The sequence below is a fragment of the Peromyscus maniculatus genome, chromosome 3 (genome assembly GCF_049852395.1).
Source record: "Peromyscus maniculatus bairdii isolate BWxNUB_F1_BW_parent chromosome 3, HU_Pman_BW_mat_3.1, whole genome shotgun sequence".
In the NCBI taxonomy this organism is placed as follows: Eukaryota; Metazoa; Chordata; class Mammalia; order Rodentia; family Cricetidae; genus Peromyscus; species Peromyscus maniculatus.
Genome location: NC_134854.1, coordinates 164,120,788 through 164,139,553, shown reverse-complemented (window position 1 = coordinate 164,139,553; position 18,766 = coordinate 164,120,788). Strand labels below are relative to the sequence as shown.

The 18,766-nt window shown below is 41.2% G+C and overlaps 1 protein-coding gene across 12 annotated transcripts in view; it reads left to right on the top strand.

Annotated features, from left to right (window-relative positions):
• Window positions 1-6,837, top strand: part of Sox5 (SRY-box transcription factor 5) — a 1,002,153-nt gene extending 995,316 nt beyond the window's left edge. For all 12 annotated transcript variants that reach the window (XM_076568276.1, XM_076568278.1, XM_016008328.3 and 9 more), the window contains 2 exons: window positions 16-232; window positions 1,863-6,837. In XM_076568276.1, the coding sequence (XP_076424391.1) occupies window positions 16-232; window positions 1,863-2,166 (521 nt within the window). In that variant the 3' untranslated portion in view covers window positions 2,167-6,837. The remainder of the gene's footprint in view (window positions 1-15; window positions 233-1,862) is intronic.
• The last annotated feature ends 11,929 nt before the right edge of the window (window positions 6,838-18,766 follow it).

Here is an 18,766-nt window from a genome sequence, read left to right as displayed (position 1 = left end):
TCCTTGTCTCCACAGGATCTCGCTGGAAAGCTATGACCAACCTAGAGAAACAGCCATATTATGAAGAGCAGGCCCGCCTCAGCAAACAGCACCTGGAGAAGTACCCAGATTATAAGTACAAGCCCAGGCCGAAGCGCACCTGCCTGGTGGATGGCAAGAAGCTGCGCATCGGGGAGTACAAGGCCATCATGCGGAACCGGAGGCAGGAAATGCGACAGTACTTCAATGTCGGGTATGAGAAAGAACATCCTCCTGGCCCTGTATCACATCACACCAACTTCCTGTTTTCCAGAGGGAATAGTCCCTTGGCTGTTAAGTTGCCGAGCGACCTTTTGAAAAGGAACCTGCAGTCTTTTTTCCAAGATTACTTTGTACCCTATATGTAGCCCTGAAAACATACATAACATACAGACAGACAGATATGTGTTTCTATGTTTGTGTGTGGAGACATATCCACTGCTAGCTGCTTGCTCTCCTATGAGGTTTATTCACAAGTTATTTGAAAACAGAATCGCTTCACTAATAAAGCTAGTCTTGGTCTTTGCCGTTACACACTTCGAGGTAGGCCTGGATCTTACCTGTGCTTTCCTGGGCTGGTGTTCATCACTTCCAGCACTTGACCATGATAAATCTCACCACTGGCAACTTAGTCCAGATAGTACAACCTAACCATAGTCCCAAAAGAATCACTTGTTTCTGAATAATGTGGAGTTACACGCGTGTGCACACACACTCACATGCATGCACAAGCAGACACACACACACATACACGTGCGCATGTGCACTTTCTGTGTGTGCATCTCATCCAGTAGAGATTACATTTAGGACACAGCAAAGTCATAGACAGGAGAGTTCTATCCTGCATTTTGAACCGTGCCCCATGGATGCTCTCCTCTGCTTTCCATAGCGAGGCCTTGCACAGTGATGCTGCATGCTGTCTGCAGTGGCACTGTAGGATTCTCAAGACACACAGGAATAAAGTCATTCACGCTTGTAACAGGAAGAAGATCCAGAGAGCATAGGATAGCAAATACCACTCTGGGTATAGGCAGACAGTGGCTGAAGAATAAAAGAAAGGTGATCATACCTGCCATACCCCCTCCAGAGCCAGTGTGCTCTGCCCAGGGCTTTGGGAGGCCACCCTTTCTGGAGTATATAGTAGTACTGTGGATGGATGAACGAAAGAAGGAAAGCCCAGACGGATGCCCGTGAATCCCATCCTGCCAGTCCCAGCTAAAGTCACCTCTCAGGGCCAGTGCAAACCCGAGAAGACAGAGTTCCCAGGTTAAAAAGTTTTAAAGTCTCAAGAGTGGGACAGTAGAAACAAGTGTGGCACTCCAGGCAATTTCTGGGGTGGTATGTCTTCGAGGCTGGCTCTACCTCCTACCCCAAAAGGGGTTCATACCATTTCAAACATTGGGTAGATAACATGATAGCTTTATCTGGTAATGCTTTGGGACTATAACCTTATTATGAAAGTTCTAAATAGTTTAGAGATGTTTTCCATTACTTGAACTATCTTTAGGTTCCATTGTAGGACAAATAGAAACTCTTTCCATTTGTCCTAGTGAAGGCAAAGATAACTGGGAGGCAACCTCCTGGTTAATTTTGCGTAATCTCTCTGTGCCAGAATTTTTTCCTAATAATAAAAAAATGAGATTATTTTAATTACCAAATGGCAATTCAACTAAATGCCTCCTAATCTATGAAGCACAATCCAAGCAGGTAAGGCATTAGAATCAACATGGGATGTCCTTTAAGTACACTGGGTAATTGGGTGAACGCTGGTTCCGATTAGATGGTGCTGAGCCTGAGTAAAGCTGAGACCTCATGTACATACCCACCCCCTTTTTCTGTGACAGGCAACAAGCACAGATTCCCATTGCAACTGCCGGAGTTGTGTACCCTGGAGCCATCGCCATGGCAGGAATGCCATCCCCTCACCTGCCCTCAGAGCACTCGAGTGTGTCCAGCAGCCCAGAGCCTGGGATGCCCGTGATTCAGAGCACTTATGGCGTGAAGGGAGAGGAGCCTCATATCAAAGAGGAAATCCAGGCTGAGGACATCAACGGAGAGATTTACGACGAGTATGATGAGGAAGAAGATGACCCAGATGTAGATTATGGGAGTGACAGCGAAAACCATATTGCAGGACAAGCCAACTGATAAGGGCCGACAGACTGCGGTGAGCTGAGGACTTAAAGAAGCCCTAGCTGGTCCATCCTTGCCAGTGGCCAAGCACATTAACTTTCTCATACACTGACTGTTATTTTAACTGTTAGTCTTAAATAGTTGGGACATCAGCTGACAAATAGACCTCAGCCTCAAAAGGCTCGGAAAAGAAAACCGTTACAAGCAAACGACATCAACAAGCGATTGAAATAAGCTATGGGTAAAAACAATGCCAGTAACTCAGCTGCTACACCCCAGCACTGAAGTCTCACCCGTCAACTTTTTTTTTTTTTTTTAATAAACTTTATGGCTGTTTGTTCTATAACTAGAAACTCTCACTCAGGTACACAGTGCCAACAAGTGGCTTGTGAATGTGTCTTGTTGTTTTGTGCTACAGTTTTTAAAAAGAAATTAAGTTCTGTTTTGTTCTGTTTGGAGGGGGGGTGGTTCTGGGTTTTCCTTTGATCTTTTCTTTCCTTTTTCCTCTTTTGTGATTGTTGTCTTGCACCTGACGGAAAGAGGGAGATGGGCATTTGATCCCTCTACCCTCCCTATCTCTGCTTTAAAGATGGTGGCCTGTGTGTGAGGGTGGGGGAGAGAGGGAAAGAAGAGTCTGTTTTTGCCTTCCCTGCTTCTGCACCACAAAATCAGCGATCCTTTTCTTTAGAGACCTCTAACTCTTGCACACAACACTACGTCTTTGAGCAAGTGCCAAATCCACACTGAAGCGATCACCAACTTCATTTTCTGCTCCTTCCTTACTCCTGCTCCTTCTTAAGTTGGGACAGTGTTAAACCTTCAACAGTCCCTGGAAAGAGCTGATGCACCAGCAACTGGTGAGATTTCTTTCTTTTTTTTTTTTTTAATGGAAACTGTAGGTGCCGTTCTCAGGTGAAAAGAGAGAGAGAGAGACATAGAAATTTAGAGAAAAATATTTTCTGATCTTGGATTTCTGTGTGTGTGTGTATGTGTGTGATCATGGTACATTAGATACATTCCTATTGGGAATAATGTTGGGCCATTGTGAGCAAAACCCATGTGTGGGGATGGAATCTCACTCCTCCTAAGCAAGTGGTCTAGAAGCAACCTTGACCTTGACTTTGCACTTCCAGCAACAATGGAACTCAGCCCAGGGCTAAGAAATGTTATTTCCCAGTTTCCAGTATGCTTATTACTGGGGGACCTGCTGGCCCTGTGCCATGGAGATGAGCTGGGCAAGCATGGAAGCTACCAGCCAAATGCTTCCTTCTAATGTTTGCTACTTAGTGGGGTGTGTGTGTGTGTGTGTGTGTGTGTGTGTGTGTGTGTGTGTGTGTTTCCTGTTGAAACTTTGAGCAAAACAATCGTCGTTTTGACTGAATACATTTGGCCATTTTTCAGAAATACAGAATTAGCTTATGTCTCCACCATTCCATCCTTTCTTGATAGGGAAACAGAACGGATGGTTCTATAAGATTTTCTTTTCATCTCTCCATGCAATGAGGTCAGAGGCTGCATTTCACAAATGGGGGGCGTATGTATTTCATGCCCTAAGGACCAGGATTTGGTTACAATTCACCATAGCACCACAAAGTGGAGCCTGGCAGAGCACAGAGCCCCTCACCGCCCGCCGCATGGTCCTTTACCGTAGTCTGAGTCCACTAAAGACCATTTGCCAGCAGGGTGCGTGCTGAGAGACAATCAGTGGTGCCTGGGCTGCTGGTTCTGACATCACCAACCAAAGGGCCAGGGCAGGGGTAGGGCCTGTACAAACACAGACTCATTTCAGGTTGTTCACCATTCTTTGATTGAACTCTGTCAGGAAGCAGTGGGGCCAGTGGCCTGGAGCTGTTACAGTGTTCCAGCCCATTCTCATTTTGTCCCGCCAAACACCACCCTCCAGTTTGAATTTTCACATACAAAAAAGAAAAGAAGAAGAAAAAATCCTTTTTGTTTTTCTCTCTCTCACAAAAGTCTTGCTCTGGGGTTTTGCTTGGAGGAGCTGATCATACCTGCATGTCAGACATTTGGTTCTATTTTCTGTTTGTGGTTTGTTTGGGTTTTTTTTTTTTAATGACTGTATTTTCATTTGAATTGCCTTTTTGCTAGTGTTGTAAAATGATGATAAAATAATAATAATAATAGTAATAATAATAATAATAATAATAATAATAATGGTCAGCTGTTCCCAGATTAGTAAATTATGTATAATTTATTTTATTTCTCCCTTTCTATTTCATTCTGATCTGATTTGGAAGTATAGCCAGTAAACTGTTAGGTATTTAAAACTCACTTCTATTTCCAGCTCATACACACATGTACACACATACATGTATGTGTGCGCATGATACACACATGCTCACCCATACACTTGCTTCTCCATCCACAACTTCCTCTGTGTTAACAGTTTGGGCACCAGTAGTGTCAGTTCTGGTGTTTAATATGAAGGGGTAAATTAGTAGGAAGGTCATGTTCAATCTTAATTAACTTATGCTCTTTTCTCTCATTTTAGTTATTTAATTACCAATTATCTAGAGCCAATTTTTGTTTGTTTTGAAGCATTCTGAATAAGAAAAAATAGACACTTGTTTTTATACCATTATAACATACAATGTGAAAACAGATTTATAAAAAAAAAGTTGTTTCTCTGTGTCTGTTAACAAACCCTCCTGACTGATGTGGGTTCTCCACTTGGTGTGCTGGGTTCCTATTTCACAGCACATTCTAGACAAGCTTGCTTATTTTTTCCCTGACCTTGGGCAGCAAGAATACTTTGTTTTAGCTCCAGGTAGATGCTACTAAATGCATCCATGGCCAAAACTCATCCCAACACAGTAGTATCTGAGCAAACTCTCTCTTTGGTCTGCATTTGTTTTATTTGAAGGGAAAACAAATTGTTCATAGTGACCTGTAGCTGCCGAAACTCTCCAGTTGAGTTGAGTTTATGTCCATGATAAACTGTGCCCAGACAAAGCCACAAAGCAAGTCTGTAATGTCCCGTCATAGTCTGCCCTGGCATTTTCTTCAGTGGATGCTGCGTTTGCTTTGTCCAAGAGTTTTCCCCAGGGAACAACGAAAACAAAGGTAATTCTATTCATGTCTGAAGTGCACTGAAGTCACTTGGGAAAAAATAAAAGGTGCTTTTAATAGCAACATAACTGTGTTAAACACTTTGCCCTTTGGGCCTTTGATTGGGTGATGATTTTTGTAAAGGGTCCTAAACCTTATATTCTTTTCTAGGCCACACAATGACCAAATAAGATACGGTAGAGGAAATAAGATACAGTGAAAAGATCCAAGCCAGCTAACTGCATCCCTCATTCCTTCTCCCCGCCTATCTGTTCAAGCCACGCCCCCACCTTCCCCCATCGTTCCCACATTTATACCAACACTAAGAATAATACTGCCAGTTTCTCCTTTTTATATTTGTGATTGGTACCTCTAAAAATAGTCCTGTTTGATATAAATATAAGAAAAATATTCACCAGAAAAAAATGGGTTAAAGTTGTTTGTAAGTTAATGATTATTTGGCTAGTTACTACAATCAGGAGAAATGGGTGTGCACATACATATATTTTTACTCAGATTAGTCAAGTGAACTTTGGGAGTTCTTTTGGCATCTAGCTAAGAATTACCTTTGTGCAAAACACTTCCCAATAAACATTTATCATGGTTGAAACCAAATCTCCCCACAGAGAATGAATATTAAAATGTAGAGTGTTCTTTAATGAGGTCCCTTCATGCATTTGATTTCTAAAGTACAGTCACCTTAGTTCACCTGAAGGAAATTATCTTTACCATTTTATGGTCCGTTTCAGATATTTTCTTAATGCAGAAGCTGATACTGTTCTCAGAAGAATCCTCTTGTATCTCATTTAAAAACTTAAATAATTATACTTTCCGTACTCTAAAGGGTAAATTATTGAATTGTATATTTACAAACAGGTTTATAAAATATTTGTCTATCAAGTTAATAGAGAAATAAAACTTTACGAGGTCTGAAAGGAAAAAAAAACACAAACCCACTTAAAGTGGCTGAGCTATCTCTGTCTTGTAGGGCATAGGCATTTCTTTAGCCAGACGTATACCGTATTTAATTGTGAAGTTCCGCAGGTTGAAGGTGACATGTTGAGTTTCCTCCTGACGGGTCCCTGTCTGCCCCAGTGTGTCTGTTGCTGGCCCACTCAGACAGTATTTATTCAGCTCCCCTGGCTCGAACACACTTAGTCTTTCTGACAGTTGGATTTCACAAGTGAAAAAGTTTTGTTTGTTTGTTTTTTTTTAATGATTTTTAAAAAAATAGAAAAGAGACAATCAATGCCTGGAGCTTAAAACAAAGTATGTGCAAACTACCATCTCACTTGAAGTTTAATAAAGTAAAAGAATTGTGTAAATATAACATAGAGTTATAGATTTCTATTTTGTTCATAACACATAGTGTAATATAAGTTGTATATTTTCATGTTTTTTGGTTTTATGTTACCATTCATGCCACAATAAGAATAAAACAGGAGTTTGTGTACTCTTGGGAAAAAAAAAAAAAAACAAGATGTGGGTTCCCACCAACCTGTTTTTGCTTTTCTGTTTTTGTTTTTATTTCCTTTTGTTTTGTTTTGCATTCCCTTTTTCAGTATTACTGCCATGCAAGGCACCAATAAAAACAGCAAATGTGTTCTTTATCTATTATTCTGTTTCTCTGCATGATTTGTTTATGAAAGGGTAACTGTTCTTTTATGAGACACAGAGAAGTCTGGAGAACCTGTCTCCTTCTCCATAAACATCATGGCGCTAACTGACTTGGAACTGAGAACTCCTGGCTTCTTGCTTAAATGAGGGCTTTGCTAAGATGGGAATCAGTCAGGAATCACCCCACCCTCCGAGTCCATTCCTGTGTCACTGACTCAGGGACAACAGTTTCCATAGCTCCTAGGACACTCCGCTGGGTGAGGGTTGCTATTCTTACACCCCATAATCACACTCTACCCCAGTGTGTGGGTGGCATGTTTCCTCACACCAGACTAAGCAGCCGGAACCATTTTTACCTCAGTGAGGTACAGTTTTCATGTAACCACTTCTAATTGCTTAGAACACACCTTAGGCTCTGGAGTCAGTTATCCATTTTTAAAGCTGTGCTTAAAAACACAAGTCTTTTTTTTTTTTCCAAGGGCCATTACTGCTCTCAACCCTGTGTGTTTTCTGTCTTGATAGTTCTGTGTGTCACACTTTCTTCCTCAGAGGGTTTTTGAGTTACTGATTGGTTTGGGGTTTTGTTTGTAAGCAGTATCAATCAGCTAACTGAGATACAAACCTACTATGAATGCTTGTAAAACATACATAGAGGTCGAGCACTTGATGCTCTGTGACTAAAAGGCAAATGTGACAAAGGCTGACCCTTGGAACTGAGGATTAACTAATAGAAGTGCAGAGTCCTAGGCCCAATCCAAGATGTCATCAATCAGAATCTGGGACATTAACCATGCTGCTGCCACGTCTCAGCTCCACATGCTTGTGTAAACACTGGTGTCTCCAAACCACCTCTTCTGTTTGGTAGAGGGGCTGTCGTCCCCCTGCTGCGCCTACTTCTGCTCTGCATAGGGAATCAGTTATTCTTGTCCACAATGTTTCCACATGGAGCTTAGGCCTCTGCAGAACACCTCAGGCCGAGAACGCTCTCAGTCTCTCTCTCATGAATGGCCTTGAGAACATTGGAGCCATCACTAAAACAATAACCATCCCCTCAGCACCCAGGAGTTCACCTAGCCAAGCAATGGGCTTCAGGGACTCCAGGCATCGGGGGCACCAAAAACATCATAGAAACACATAAAGCACAGTTACATGAGGTCTGCAAAACTGTTGTCTTGGACAGAAATCACCCATTGCAGGATTGGGGAAACAGATGTAGGGACAAGCTGAACATCTAGGGCTGTGTTTGGGCACACCCTCAGACTCTGGAAGCAGTTTTACCAGATTTCGCATGGGGAAAATCTGAGTTGTTAAGGAAAACTCACTACCCTCACTCTCTACCAAATAAAGCTCCCTTAGTTGCAACCTACAGCGTTTCAGTTTAGAGACCCCAGGGCTGCGTCCTTCAGGGCTCACATGTGAGAGTCAATACTCTTCCCCTGCTGCTAAAGGCTTGAGCAACCACGAGTCTCAGCCACCAGGAAAAAGATTCCCATTTCTCTAAGTTCAACACTTTCAGTCTGCAACTTTCATTTATTATTAAGACATTCATTTTTGTTTTAACGATGCCTTTATTGTTGCCAAATTTACACTTTTAAGTGTTCTTCCTATAACTTCACCGTGTTACTGCTAGAGCAACAGAGGCCAAGGCACACAGGAAACAGTGCCGTGTCTACTGTCTAGATGGATTGTTTATGAAAAAAAAAACAATTTTTAAAGTTTATAAAGGAATCTAAAAGCTAGCGGGGACAACCTGTTTCATAAGCATTGTAATTATTATGCAAATTGTATTGCTGGGGGTTCTGTAAAATAGTTACATTTTCTTAAGCAGGCTAAACATCTGTCCTACAATGTGTTACTCCGCCAATTTGCTTAGCAAGCTATTTCTGCCGCAAAGAATGAACTAATTCAGCTCTGATCACAAGGTGTCATTATTTTTTCAGTCAAGTCCAAATACACAAAGTTTTACATCCCCAAACACCGGTATTTACACATGCAAGCAATTATGGCCTAGAATAGTCCTTCCACACTATTCAATATACAGCCAAGAGGATATATGTTACAACATCATTATAATCAGACGCACTCCAGTTAAAGGAAAACACAGTACACTAAACTAGCAGAAAAGTTGTAATGAATAGGCCGAAGGTCACACATCTATTTTGTACACTGCCTGTTCAATTTATTATTAAATTTCAGAATCTGGAAAGCAATCTTAATTATACATAAACTGTAAAATATATTTGAAATAAAGTCTTTGTTTATAAAAAAAAGTCAATGTTGGAATTTTTAAATATATATTTTTAGTATGTATAATAAATGCATACTGTCCTGCTGGAAGGCGTGTGTGGGGGAATGTGGGGCAGTAGAACAGATTTGGAAAGACCAACTAGCCAGCTTGCTGAGAATGGCCATGTCAGCCTTCATCTTGCCATGTCCCAAACCCACACACGATACAGTTCATAAACTCATCTACCACTGTACTAGTAGACCTGAAATAATGAACACAGACTATCCTTTTTTATTTAGAAATGATCCTGCAAGCAACCCTTTACCCTACAAGGTTAGCATGCATGACTGCAATGAACCATTGGGGGGTACGTGAAGAGGTGTTTACCGACATCTGAAAACTGAAATCTTTGGTAGTGTTTAGGCATAAACCCTAAGTACAAATTTTTGAAGAGAAAACTTCAGCTTCTCTTCATTAAGGAATTATCAACCTCTTAGTGCACACAAATCTATAGCTTTTAAAGTCTGATGGCATCAAAGACATCTCTAACTCATTTATTTTGTCATATGAAAAATAGTAAAAATTCCCTTAACTTTTCAGATACTTCAAGATTATTTTGCAAAATGAAAAACCTTTAACAACTTTATATATCTTTAGGGTAATTTTTTAACACTCAAAGGTGGAGATTATATCATAGAAAGGTATGTAGATCTATATCTAAATCAATATCTAAATTCATGAAAATGAATGGTAAGAAAAAGAAAGATAGCCTGGTGCCTGGCTGTGGATCTCTGCCTCTGCCTCCATCTGTCACTTGACAAAGGCTCTATGATGACAGCTAGGTTATTTGCTAAGCTGGTCACCAGAGTAGACCAGTCTTTGCACCCTCTGGACCACTGCCAGCAGACCAAGGTGGGGTTAACCTTGTGGATTCCTGAGAGCCTCCCCAGTACCCTGCCTCTTCCTATTCCCATGATGTCCTCATCTATCATGGTATCTTCCTCTCTGCCCTACTACTCTGTCCCTGTTCCAGCTTGACCCTCCCATTTCCCTATGTTCTCATCCCCCACTCCTTGCCCTCTGCCACCCCCCAATACCCAATCCACTCATGTAGATCTCATCCACTTCTCCTTCACAGGGTCATCCATGTGTCCCTCCTAGGGTCTTTCCCTGTTAGCTAGACTCTCTGGAGTTGTGGGTTGCAGTCTGGTCATCCCTTCCCTCCCATTTAGTGTCCACTTATGAGTGAGTACATACTATGTTTGTCCTTCTGAGTCTGGGTTACCTCACTCAAGATGACATTTTTTAGATCCATCCATTTGCTTGCAAATTTCATGATATCATTGTTTTTTACTGCTGAGTAGTACTCCATTGTGTATATGTGCCACATTTTCTTTATCCATTCTTCAGTTGAGGGGCATCTAGGTTGTTTCCAGGTTCTTGATATTATGAATAATGCTGATATGAACATATCTGAGCATGTGTCCAGGCTGAGTTCCAGGAATCCAATTGATGAGCGAGGAGAGATACTGCAGGCAAGGGACGCCGAAATCATGATGGGAGGATGTGCAGAGATGACGGACCACACTAGTGGAAGGCCATGAACTGTGGACTGGTGGCTGTGGAGCCCCATGGGACTGGACTAGGCCCTCTGGATATGGAAGATGGTTGTTTGGTTCTAACTGTTTGGGGTACACCCAGGCAGGGCGATCGGAATCTGTCCCTGGTGCATGGGCAGGCTTCTGGGAATCTGGTGCCTGTGGTGTGACACCTTGCACAGCTTTGGTGCGGTGGGAAGGGGCTTGGACCTGCCTAGGCTCAGTGAGCTGGGCTCTGCTGATTCCCCATGGGAGACCTCGATTTGAGGGGATGTGGGGATGCGGGGTGGCTTGAGAAAGAGGGCTGGGAGGTGGGAGGAGAAAGGGGGGGTCTGTGGATAGTATGAGGAGTGAGTAGAAAATTTCTTAATAAGGAAAAATAAAAGAAAAGAAAAGAAAAGAAAAAGGAAAAAATGAGAGAAAGAGAATTTAAGGAAAGTTGTATAGTTTCTCTTGTCCTTGTCTTAATTCATGAGCACTTACCTGTAAACTAATCAGTGAACGGTATTAACCTGGTCTGTTTATCTGGAATAAAAGCCATTGGCACCCAGGTCATCAGATTAGTAAAATGCTCTGCTCAGAGCTCATTTCCTCATGCTGTGATAAAATACCATGACAAACACTCACAGCCCCAGGTCTTTCATCACAGGGAACACAAAGTGGCAAGAGATGTGATACAGCATTTATACCAGTATTCACCTCACGTTCTCAGCTGTCACAGAGTTCAGAATCCCCTTTTTAAGGAATGATGCCACCTACAGCAGGCCAGCCTCCCCACCTCAATCAATCCATCAAGATAACCCCTCACAGGCATGACCACAGGCCAGTCTAACCTAGATATATATAACCTATATAACCCCTTCCATTGAGCCTAGGTTTTGTCAAATTGCCACTTAAAAATAACCATCACATACTCTTTCTTCCATTTTCAAAATTTGTTCTGGCTCAAATATACAAGAAATACACAGTGGAAGGATTAAAATTATTAAAAATGACACGTTAATAACACTATATAAACACATGTATACACATATTTGTATATAAGTGTGTGTGTGTGTGTGTGTGTGTGTGTGTGTGTGTGTGTGCATGTGCACATGCATGCACAGAGTAAGCTTGGAAACTCTAATAGCTAAACAGATGCAGCTCTTATTTTCAAAATAGTCAGGGCAAAGAAGACATCCAGGATTAGAACACTCTTATTACTTAATTGAAAGAGCCTTGCAAGTTGATGCTGAGAAACAATCCTCCCATTGTCCTAAATTCGCAGATGGATTTCACAGGTAAGGGCTCACAAACAATGCAGACAGCCACTTGTTCTGTAAACAGATTGACATAAGCTGTGGCTGCGTTTCCCGCCTGCTCACTCCATCGGTCCTCGCACAGAGCTTCATAAAGAGAGTTTGCAGGGGGTCTGAAAAGAGATGGTACACATATGAATAGATAACAGGATATATGGATTAGACAGGGATTTTCAAGGATAAAGCTGGAAGAAATGCGTTAGGATGAATATTTATCATGTCCCATAGACTAGCTTTTTTAACTATCGGATGTTTCAAATTGGCTTTTAATTAATGGTCATTATGATGAGTCTATACAAGACAGAAGATAATATTCCTTCACTCAAAATGTGTAATTTGCAAGGAAATAAGATCAACAGACATTAAGCAATATTAATCAAAATGCAGGAAAGTTATTAATGAACCCGAATTACAGGTGATAAAAGATTTCAAATGAAAATTAGAATTATTTCACTGTTGACTGAGGCTGCTCCTTTCAAATAGCACATAATAGGCATTGAAAAGCTAATCTCCTACGAGAACTAGAGAGAGCAGAAAAAAATCTAAGTCTTTTAAATTTTGTTTTGTTTTCTGTGTGAGATTAGGTTGTGTTACATAGTGCTTGATTGCCAGCGACATAGTGACATATAGAATTGGCAGTCCTACGTGTGGTTATTACAGCCATGTACTACAGGGCCTCGTCCTCAAAATTGTATTTTAAAGACAGTAGAGAACTTAGAAAGATATGCAAGATAGATGAATCATAATTCCAGAAAAGCAAAAATCCATCCAATGTAAATCTGATGAGCACTGACATTTGTATTTGGAAAGGCATAAAACAAAATTTGAGCCTTACCACATAGCCAGGTAACTGCTCAAAAGCAGAATAAAAGGTAGAAAAACTGAGCACATGGGGCCACAGAGTGCACACAAGCTTGACAACACAATCACTGTGCACATCTGAAGAGACGAGGGGCATAGACCATTAAGGCAAGCCTAGGTTTCCCAATGGTTTATTTGATGACTCTGTGCATGGTGGGATTTAAACAGGATATTTATGGCATTGCTTCTAAAAGAAATATTGAAATCAACTACTGTCATCTGGTGCTCAGAAACAAAGTGGAGCCAGGGAAATGGGACCTGCCTCAAGCACACAGCTAACCCCACCTACGCTTCCCTGGTTGTATCTTCAAAAGAAGGATACTTGGGAGTTGTGATGGAAACTTGAAAAGGCTAACTTAAATATTCTGTATTCTTTCATGGCTTAAAATACAGAAGAATCCTCATAAAGGAAAAACTAAAACATCTAATATGAGGTATCTATGTAAATTGTGCAAAAGGTAAGAATTAAAGGAAAATAAAATATGAAATAGAAAAAAGAGAGGGAGGATGGAGATGCTTACAAGTATCTAAAAGTCCAAGTGTTGACTGGGGGTGTAGCTCAGTGGTAGAGCACTTGCTGAGCACAAATGAGGGCCAAGGTTCAACTCTTGGTACTACACACCAAAGAAGGGATTTTCAACAAAGAAAATGATAAGCTGTCGTGCTTGCGTCTGTGTTCTCAGCTACCCGAACCTCGAGCCCAAGAATTCAATGACTAGCCAAGGCAACTTAGTGAGATGCAATCTCAAAAAACTGAAATAATAGCACATGCAAGTAGACCAGAGTTCAAATCCCTAACATCTACATAAATGTTAGGTGGGCGTGGCCAAACGGGCAAGCTCCATGTTTGATTGAAAGACTCTGCCTAAGTATTTAAGTTAGAGAGAGATGGAGAAAGATTCCAGACATCAATCTCAGGCCTCCACACTTGCATGAGAACTTCACACATGTGTGTGCGCGCGCGCGCACACACACACACACACACACAGACGGGCAGGCAGACACCACACATAGCAAGAGTTTTTCTCCTGTGACCAGCCAGACCAAAAGACCCAGGTTCTCACTACATTTCATAAAAGTACTGACTGAACTGCTTATATTCTGAGAGCTATATGAAAAAAGAAAAGAAAAGAAAAAAATACACTGCTCATTAAGCCAGCTTCAGGCTAGCTTCTCTCCTCCTTAGTTCCCTGAACATAGTTCAACCAGTACACCCTTGTGCTACATGACTTTCCCTGGGTAGACATAAATCAGTATCTATTCACTACAGATCGGGCACTACAATGAACCAAAGAAACCATCCTACCCAAGTCTGGGGTTATTAGAAACAATAAGCTTATCGGAGTTACTTACAGAAAGAAAGGGGAGGGACTATTTACAGGAGCATAGTTCACTCAAAGGTGCCTTCAGTGTTAAACAAATCCCAAGAGCACATGCTTGGTGTCTCCTGAAAGCTACATTCCTGGTGTTCCCTACCCATACGGCAGGCAGCTCCACTGAAGAGCTCCTCCAACCCCAATGACTTTCATACGTCAGGGTAAAGGCCTCCTGGGCCTCAGAACTTTTTGAGCTTCTTGAGTCTTGTAAGCTTCCCCCTCTTTCCAGGAGGGGGTCTTTCAGTCTCTAGAAAACAGCTGCACAACACTCCAAGCCCAAACCCTTCCACTTAAACTTACTATTGCAAGTATTCTTGTCACAGCATTGCTAACATAAATGACGTATGTTTACCTTTCATCCCGTTCCCACATGCAAATTCAATTCTTTCAAGACTTATTTTTCCATATAAAAACCTTTTTCCTAACCCCAGGGACTCACCTTGAGTGAGGCTCACACAAAGGCAAATTTAACATCAGAGAGCTTTCTCTCTTGAAGAGCCTTCCTTCTCTCATTCAGCCATCCTGAGCCAGTTGCTTTTCTGTCGCTATGACAAAATGCCTGAGACAAAGAAGGAAAAGTAGAAGAGGTTATTTTCATATATGGTTTCAAAGAATTCAGGTCATGGTTTGTAGTTCTGCACCTGAGCTGAGCTTTCCCACTGTGATGGTAGGAAATGTGTGACATAGAACAGCTGTTTACCTACTGACAAGAAAGAGAGGGAGAGAGAGACACAGAGAGAGAGAGAGAGAGAGAGAGAGAGAGAGAGAGAGAGAGATGGGGGGAGGGAGAGAGAGAAAGAATGAAAGACAGAGAGAGAGGTGGGGGAAGGTGCAGCCAGGATATGACAGAGCCCAAAGGGCATGCTTCCAAAGACCCATAGCTTCAACTGGAATTGTCCTTTAATGTCAGCACCCTGGTGACCCATAAACCTTCTGTAAACACTGCTACCATGGGTATGAAGCCATCCACACAGGAGCCTTTGTAGGACATTTCAGATCTCTGCTTCAGACCTCCCTTTCGTATTCTAACGGAACTTCTTAAGGAGTCTACGTTTAGAGGGTGTGTCCAGGAAGGAAACTAACTTCTTTTAGTTTTCATACTAAAAGGCCTCGGGTTCTGTACGTAGGTTGTCCTGCACATTTAAGAGGACAAGGAACATTTAAGTTACAGGAAACAGTGGACATGTCTTCAGACCTCAACAACAGTGTCTCCAGCTTGGGTGCTTTGCCCGTTTCCATTTTTGTTGAACACTGATTGGTTATTGCCTTTTCTTTCCTGGTCTCTGAGTCTCTCTCTCTCTCTCTCTCTCTCTCTCTCTCTCTCTCTCTCTCTCTCTCTCTCTCTCACTCTTTCACTCTGTATGTGTGTGTATGTGTTTTTCTTTGTCTCTGTCTCTTTCTCTCTCTCACACACATACACAAACACACACATACACAACAACTGTTACTACTGCTACTGTGTATATGTTTTGAAGAAAAAGCCCCAGACATTCCTCTTCCTAAAGCTGCCTATTGAGGATGGTTTTAGACCTGATGAGCCCCCAGGGAAGGAAGAGCAAAGGTACAGAGACAGTGCCTTTGACTAATGGCTAATGTGACCGACTCTGAGCTATTGGCCAATGGCTAGTGCTAAGGCCTTGCTCATATTGCTGCTCTAGGACCATTTTGTGTTTCTTGTTTGTTAGCTGCTCACTTAAATGGCTTCAAGCATCTCTCCCCTTTCTAGTATTTGATGTTATATTCATTCAATCAAAATCAAATGAGAATCCAAATTATAAAGAATAAAAGAGGAAGAGGAGGAGAAGAAAGAGGAAGAGAAAGATAATAAAGAGGAAGAAGAGGTGAATGAGGCAGAAGAGGAGAGAGAAGAGAGCTGTGAATAGCAATGATTTAGAAGAGAAGTTAGCAAAGATGTGAGAGAACTCCACAGCGAGTGTCAGGACAAGGGGATGTGCTTGGACATTCAATGCAGGGGAAAGAAAACAGTATCTGGAGATAGAATAGCATGGATTTAAAAAGTGTCTGTACTTCTAGCCATCAAATAAGCAAGCTAACTAATTTTTTTTTTTTAATTTGTAGCTCTCATAGGAAATGGGATGCCCAATGCTTGAGCTTTCTTTTAGTGTGGTTTAAGATGATCTTAACAAGCTCATGAAACAATTTTGTTCTGGCTCTCAGCTTAAAGGCCCTGCCCGAAATCTCTCCTGACAGCCCCTCCTGCTAATAGCATTCATCCTCCTCGCTTTTGCTTAATTCTGCAAGTTGCATATACTTTGAATAATATTGTTGTAACACTGACGTTTTCCTGTTAATACTCTTATTTTTATCTATAAAAGCAAGCACTTGACAAACTTTAAATGACAAAGGACTTTAATGGTATCAGCAGGAACATTACTAAGTTCACAGAGTGACAGATACTGAACTTGATAAACTTGACCCCAGAGCTGGACAAGGCACAGTGTATCTTCCATCACTGATTTTAGTGCTCTTCCAGGCCATTCTTAAAAAATTCACCAACCAAATTTGAATAAGTAATTTGATCTATGTTCTTTATTTTTTTCTCAGAAGTATGGGTGCTAGCTTAACCCTTAATTTTCTAAAAAGTTGACCTCAACTACCAAGACAGATCTCTTACCATTAAGCAAAAGCACACAGAAGAGAACTGACCCTGCTCCTGTAAACACTTGAGTTTTCCTTACTTAGTTTCAGCGAGACACACTGGAAACAGCTCTTCACTGAGCTCTATCTCTGAGACCTCACACACTCTTGTGTTTCCTCTTTCTTTACCTGTGAGTAAGGTTACTTCTAAATGGCTGGCTTTTGAGAGGAAGTCCACAGATATTGAGAACTTAATTAATATTCACCCTCCATCTGGAAGTTCTACCCAAGAGGAACACTGGGGAAATGAAGTAGAAGTGATTTTTTTTTTTTTTTGATTCTCAAAGATTCTTTTGTCTTTTTCCTGATAGAAATGAAGTTATATGTGGGAGGTGGGTAGTGCCACGTAACCTGCTTTATTCTGTCTGAATGAGGAAGGCCAATACATTATCCTGTGAAGGGAGGAAATTGCACAGACAACTCCTGGAATGACAATAAAGACATCCTTGACAGCATGTGGAAACAGTGCCACAACTTTCTCTTTTATTTTTCTCAGGGGGAAAAAAAATCAGTATTTAAATGACAGATGAAGGAAAATGACGGACAAAATGCTTTATTTATAAAGCATCTCCAAGTCTTTCAGAAAGAACCATTTCATTTGAAGACTGAATTGAAATGGTTTTAATAATAATAATAATAATAATAATAATAATAATATATTGGTTTATCAATAAGAGTGTGGAGCTGTTCTTTATAGCCGTATTCTGAAGTTTTCCTGTATTGTTGGCTGTGCCTTCCCAGAGGTGCTGCTGCAAAAACAACTGAGAACAAGACAACTATTGCATCATTTTAGTCTCCAAACTTCTCTGTTCCAAAGTCCCTAGTCTATAGACTCTAACTTCTAGAGTAACAAATGACTAGCTGTTTTCAAACTGGTCTCTTGGAGGATTTAGTTGTAATAAATCCCTTTACTTGAATCAATACTGGGGGCATATTTTTTGGTAATTTGTCATAATTCTGCAAGCCACCGACTATCCTGCCGTGCTCTAGAACAGCAGAGTTAGCCACCATCCTATCCCTACTGTATCAGAATAGACTCCTAAAATAAATGGAAAACTGAAGACAGTGGGACTTACAGTTCAATAGTTTCTAAGTAAGTGTGCAGAGAGCATCATAAGAAGGGGGTAGGAACTGGGTCACTGAGACGGACACCCAGAGCCTACATGGTGGATGGGAAAGCAAGTGACTCCAAGAGTACCTTGAGTGTGACACTTGCATACAGAAGCATTCAAAAATAATTTTAAAACCCTCTGTATGGTTTTGTTTTGAGATGGACTTTGTTCCATGAGAATGGGTGTTTTGCCTGGATGTTTGTGGGTGAACCATGTGTGCACTGCCTGCGGAGGGGAGTCCTGGGGCCCTAGAACTGGAGGTCAGAGGTTGTGTGGAGCCATGTGGGTGCTGGGCACCAAACCTAGGTCTTCTTTAAAGAGCAAAACAATGCTTGTCAACACTGAGCCATCTTTCAGGCCAATCTCTCTCAGATTTAGTAGGCAGATGCTGAGAATACACTAAGTTTAACATAAAGGAAAAAAGTGAAACAGTCAGGAATGAGTCCTTACCTCTGCAGACTGACTTCCCTCCAAAACGGATGAGAGTTGGGTTTTTTTTAACTAGGTATGTAATAAGCATAATAACTTATCTGTTTCTTTGTAAAACTGTAATATTCTCACTAGACATGTCAATAATTTTCAATTTTGCTTTATAAATAATTTTGTTGTGAACATTTATGAATATAAATCTTTGATGGTACTTTTGTTTCCTTATAAATATTAACAGGTTCACATCTTTAAAGATTTACAGGTTAAATTTCTTTCCAAAATTGTACGGATTTACATCTCTGCTTTAGTCCATTTTTGTGCCGTCTAACTGGCTAACTAAGCTAACTGGCTCCCTGGCCCAAGCCTCTGT